The sequence below is a fragment of the Sinocyclocheilus anshuiensis genome, unplaced genomic scaffold (genome assembly GCF_001515605.1).
Source record: "Sinocyclocheilus anshuiensis isolate Anshui unplaced genomic scaffold, SAMN03320099.WGS_v1.1 scaffold136, whole genome shotgun sequence".
Lineage (NCBI taxonomy): Eukaryota > Metazoa > Chordata > Actinopteri > Cypriniformes > Cyprinidae > Sinocyclocheilus > Sinocyclocheilus anshuiensis.
Window position 1 is genome coordinate 1,410,300 of NW_015554074.1, and position 6,000 is coordinate 1,416,299.

Sequence of the window (6,000 nt, forward strand, 5' to 3'; positions counted from 1 at the left end):
TGGGTTTGGTGTACATTATTTTCAAAAGCGATATAGCATTAACCTTTTAGTGCCACTCAGCAGACATTTCATTTCTGAATTTCTGAAAACAACAACTAACAAAATAAAATGTTGCCAGATTTCACCTTCACCTGCCTGGGTTGGATAGTTTAAAAGCCCAAATTCAAAAATTAATGTCCAAATCCATATGATTGTTTTCTTCTACAAAACACAAAGGAAGATATTTTGAAGAATGTTTTAACTGTTTTTGTTTATACAATGAAAGTCAATGAGGTCGAAAAATTACAAGAAACTGTAAAAAGTTAGCATTATTGATGTATCGTATTAGATTTAGGCATGCATATCCATGAGATGATCGATGTTTTGATTTGATTTGATATTGAATAACCCCTTAGTTTTTGCTCTTTACATCATAAAAAAGGATCTTTTTGATCAAGGATACTAGAGTTGTATAGATTACTTTTGTTACATTTATGCACTTTTTGGAGCTCAAAACTTTGGACCCCATTGACTTCTACAGTATGGACAAAAACAGCCGAAACATTCCTCAAAATACCTTTTTTTTTTGTTCCACAGAAGAAAGAAATCATACAGGTTTGGAAGAACATGAGGATGAGAAAATGATAACAGAATTTGTATTTTTGGGTTAACCGTCCATTTAAGACTGATCACACTATATTATGTTAGTGTGCATGAAGCAGTTAAGCAATAGTTATTATTAAAAGCAATTACAAAAGGTATAGCAGAAATCTTTTCATGCATGAAACAAGAAAACCATAGTAAAAATGAGAGAAGTAAAAACAGCTTTACTTACTCACACAACAGAAGTCCATTCTCCAGAGAACTCCGGAAATTACTGCTCACAAACTTCTTCTTAGTGACTGCCTGCGAGACGAGGACAAACACAGGAAGCACTAAGAACCAGTAAGTGGGAAGGTTATGTCCAGGGAAAGGAAAGTTGTTCTTCCAAGCGGCAAGTCCAAGAGACTAACACACCAGTACAACAACACAGCCTCTTTTGGAGAATCTTGGGTTATTCAGTAATCAGGGCTGGAGCCCAGCGGCCAAACCACAGAGAACGAGAGCATCTGGAGGAATGTCACAGTTCTACACACAGTTTCATGCCTTTCCAATGATCTCAAGCTACTCCTGCAGGACACAGAGGGCAGCCAGCCCATTGTTTTTGCTCACACACAGGGAAGCATTTATGTTGTGTTTATACCCTCAGACTACACTGTTACAATGTGAGCCCTGTTGCTCCACACCTCATATAACATAATCTATGAGTACAGCCTTTTTTCCGAATACAAATGTTTTCAATTTCCAAGTTTGAACGCCAGTAAAAACAGAGTTGCTCATTTAGCAAGTATGTTTTATAATATGCTACTGGTCTAGAAAACATCACATTTAAGAAAACCTCAGCTAACTACAAGAAAATCAGGCCATAGAGAAATCTTAAGATGTCAATAAAGCATAACCACTTATTAATAACATGAAGTCTGTTGTTTTGAATAGCACTCTTAAGCTGCTTTTACTTGGCTGTCGCTCAGAAGCATGGCATGCATTCAGAGGGTGTGGAGAGCCTTACATGTAAAAGGTCACTGGTTATGTTGAGATCAGTATTGACTGTGAGATTTGAACCGCAACTGTTCTCTTTTAGAAGCAGAACTTCAAAGGACACTTTCTATGTCTGCTGAACAAAACAAGGACAAAAATAATGTGAGGACAAATACTATGATCCTCGTACTAGATCAAGTTACAAAGCAAATTAAGGTAGATTATCTCAACAGGAATTTTGTATCCCCTGTCACACTGATCTAAATCTTTCAAAATCGAGATAACTAATAAGTTCTTCTAATACAGCCAAAAAAACATCCATACTAGAATACATATCATCAAATAATATTAAAGATCAAGTTATTTGGCACAAAATGACAAATGACTTCCTGTACCCTTCATGTAGTTTTATGTAACCATTACAAACCCTCACAGATATGGAGTGTGAAGAGATAAGAGGTTAATCATATGGAGCACATTTACACAGCATGGCGTAGTAAACATCAGAGTTCAATGACATGAAATCCTGACCCCTGCTGTTCCTGTCATTGTAATGTCCATGATGGCTTTTAGTTTTTAAATAGATCTCTGTAGCATGTGAAGAACAATTTGAGAGCTTCAACAAATCACTTTGCACAAAACCAATAAACAAATAACTAGCAAACAAACAAACAAACATAAAATAAATAGCATTGCTGCAATCCACTATAATTTAAGGGGTGGGAGATACTATTTAGTACTATTACATTTAAAAGAATATACTATTGTAAAACAAAAAATAGATTTATTTGAAATAAGAATTATTTATTTAGCAATAATGCATTAAATATCACGGTTTCTACATAAATAATCATGCAAAAACCAGCTCAACTGTTTTCAACATTGATAATAATAAGAAATGTTTCTTGAGCACTAATTCAGCAAATTGCAATGATTTATGACGGATCATTTGACACTGAAAAATGCCTACTGAAAATGTAGCTTTACCATCACTGGACTAAATTACATTTTTAAATATATTAGAATTAGAATATATTAGAAATGTTTAATAATGTTTCACTATATTATTGTTTTGATTAATGTATTTTGATCACATAAATGCAGCCTTTAAAAAAAAACACACATTTAAGATTCCAAAAAGTTAAAAATTAAACCATTTCACATCTACCACCAACAACTCTACCCCCTCAAAAAGAAGAATTCAATACAAATTATTTGTTCTCTAACCTCACATTGTGATCAGACTGATTTAAATAGCAGGTTTCGATGATGTAAGGAGCACTAATTCAGCAAATTGCAATGATTTATGACGGATCATTTGACACTGAAAAATGCCTACTGAAAATGTAGCTTTACCATCACTGGACTAAATTACATTTTTAAATATATTAGAATTAGAATATATTAGAAATGTTTAATAATGTTTCACTATATTATTGTTTTGATTAATGTATTTTGATCACATAAATGCAGCCTTTAAAAAAAAACACACATTTAAGATTCCAAAAAGTTAAAAATTAAACCATTTCACATCTACCACCAACAACTCTACCCCCTCAAAAAGAAGAATTCAATACAAATTATTTGTTCTCTAACCTCACATTGTGATCAGACTGATTTAAATAGCAGGTTTCGATGATGTAAGACATGATTCTTATTCAGCTGCACTTTTGTACACAGCTATTGTTCATTCATGAAGGAGCAGTGAGGCATTCCAAGCTGCTTGGACACACGGAATGCTGCACATCGTTAATTGTGCCAAAGTGCTTTAATCCCTTTGACCAAGCAGGGTTTGTTGAACATGAAGAAATATTGAAAATGATCTTGGGTCATTTTAGGCTAAAAAGAAGAACCAGGATAACTGATAGATGTTTTGTTCAAATCTTTTTTTCTTTTCAAGAAATGTTTTTTTTTTTTTTTTAAACTTCTCAAAAATGTATAAACTTAAACTAAAAAAAACGTAAAATTGGATGACACACAATTACCTCAACTTTAATAACCATTCAATGATCATCAGTAAAATGAAGTGAGATCAAATATTTCAGTTATAAATGTATAATAAATGTACTTTAAACGGCTTTTTAAGTATTTAATATTATTTCACAACAAGAATGACTTGGCCCCAGTTGCCAACTTTCTACTCTTAGATATACCAAGCAACTTCAGAAGGGTGGCTAATTTTGGGTTTGACTTTAACAAGCTGAGAACTACCCAAGAGGAAAAACAGGAATGTCTCTGCCCACAGACCGGGTGCCTGGTGCAAGAATGAGCACATGTGACAAACTCCAGATCATTCAGCTGACTATAACACCCCACATACTCTAACACTCAGACTCCAGCACTGCTCAGTGCGCCCTCACGCCTGACAGCCCGTTAGTCATTCAGATCGGACGCTAAGCGGCACATCACCTTCCTTTGCAGGGGAGCAATCGGCTTGGGGTCAAACTGCCCTGCCAAGGTCCACCGCCTGTGACAATGCACCAGTGTGCATGTGTGAGAGACTGATGTCACACTGAAAGCATTCAGATTCACCCCTCATGAATTAAGAACAATATTTGTTCAGTTACAGCCAGTGCTTTGGCCCTGCCATCACCCGCAGAGAAGGGAATTCACAAGGATAGGAAAGTCCTAATCATTTGTGCCTTAGACTAAGTGCGTTCCAGAGGGTTTAGTGGAATAAGCTGACTAAAGCGTGTGAAAATATTTGCAGGACTACTTGGTTTTGCCACAGTGAGCTTGACGGAAAAAGAAAATAGATCAGTGCTTTAAAGGGATAGTCCACTCAAAAATTTAATTCTGCCATCATTTACTTTCCATCGTTCCAAACTTGCAGGACTTTCTTTCTTCTGTGGAAAAAAAAAAGAAAAAAAAGAAAAGATATTTTGACAATGTTGGTAACTAAACAATTTTGGGTCCCACTGACTTCAACTGTATGGACAAAATAATGCAACAGAAGTCCAAAACTGTTTGGCTACCAACATTTTACAGTATATCTTTTATGTCCCACAGTAGAATGCAAGTTATTTCGGTTCGTAATGACATGAAGTCATTAAATCATCATTTACATTTTTGGGTGAATTATCCCATGCTTTGCAATGTTATTGGAATAAGATTAAACAATGCATTTTACTGTCCTCATGACAATCAAAAATGTGGTTGTTGATTGTGGACAAGACAATAATAAATATTAATCGAACTAAAAATATATAAATAATAAAGATAATCATTATTACAGTGTTCAAAGAAACAAATAATCAAAATAAATTGACGTTTTGACAATGATATAAAGTGTGACAGGGTAAGCTACTAGAAATGTTACACTAATTGTATCCTTTATTTAGGTTAAATAAATATCCACATAAATACACATTTAATGATCTTTACTGCAAACACACACACACACACACACACACACACACACACAAAAAACTACCAATGCAGCGTTTAGCAGAAGTAAATGACAAGAAGCTGAAAAGCAAAAGGCGAGGCTGAACGCATCACAAATATGAGCACTTATGATAATTATCTAAACATACTTTTAATAATACTTATTACAATTTTGTAGGCTAGCATATGTTGTATTTTTTATTTTGCCAGGTTTTATAAACAGGAATTCAACAGGTCTGTGTATATTCAGCACGAGTTAATGAATCGAATCAGTACTACTTTTTCATTTTGGTTACCTCATAATTTGGAAGTATCAAGTGTCGTTTCCCTGAACTATCTTTATCTAAATGAGAGTAGGTGTGAAAGTTCTTACCTCAATCCATCTCTGTGCTTCTGAGTAAGCAGCCTCACAACACACTGAAGACTGCGGTCGCCACTCCATCGCCGGCCGTTAGTGCGCTTCTTGTTGAGGCTGTAGGAAACAGGCGTCTACGCTGCAAAAACGCGAGCAAGACGCGCGTATGGTTAAAACGCGAGCGTTCAGTTCTGCCGCGTCGCTTGAATAATTTTAAGACTATAAATGTTTTCTTAGAAAATTAAGTCAGCAGGTAAACGCTTTTCGTATTCGACTACCAGCATCACAACTATCACCGAGTCACAACTTAAACGAGCAAAGACCTTAAAAAAGCCGTAAACGACGCAGGGTAAAACTTAAATCTCCGCTTGCTCCTGAGAAACTTTAGAGTTGCGTTGTGTACTTTATACGCCCCCTAGTGCGTCAAGATACACACCTAAACTACTGTCAGGTTACATTACAGGTGCCGAGGGCACAATAAAGCGCATTTGGTGAAAAAAAACAAGCACGGAGTCTGTAGATTTAGTTAAATACGTGTTTACAAGTACTGATGCAGGTCAGATGGTATTCAAATTGTAAAGTGCATGTAAGCATAGATTGACGACTTTTAAAGCTAAATACAAGACGGTTTTGATTTAATGTTTTTTAATCACTATCCAATTGAAATACTTCATTTTTGCTTAATTTATTATTTACATTTT

At 35.2% G+C, this 6,000-nt stretch overlaps 1 protein-coding gene across 6 annotated transcripts in view; it reads right to left on the reverse strand.

The window, feature by feature from the left end:
* lmo7a (LIM domain 7a) overlaps window positions 1–5,606 on the reverse strand; it is a 46,236-nt gene extending 40,630 nt beyond the window's left edge. For 2 of the 6 annotated variants that reach the window (XM_016460901.1, XM_016460900.1), the window contains exons 1-2: window positions 5,318–5,491; window positions 815–885 (exon numbers count right to left, since the gene is read on the reverse strand). In XM_016460901.1, the coding sequence (XP_016316387.1) occupies window positions 815–885; window positions 5,318–5,386 (140 nt within the window). In that variant the 5' untranslated portion in view covers window positions 5,387–5,491. Of the gene's footprint in view, window positions 1–814; window positions 886–5,317 lie in introns of all 6 variants that reach the window. The other 4 variants (XM_016460904.1, XM_016460902.1, XM_016460905.1 and 1 more) reach the window with 3 other exon arrangements.
* Window positions 5,607–6,000: the final 394 nt, after the last annotated feature.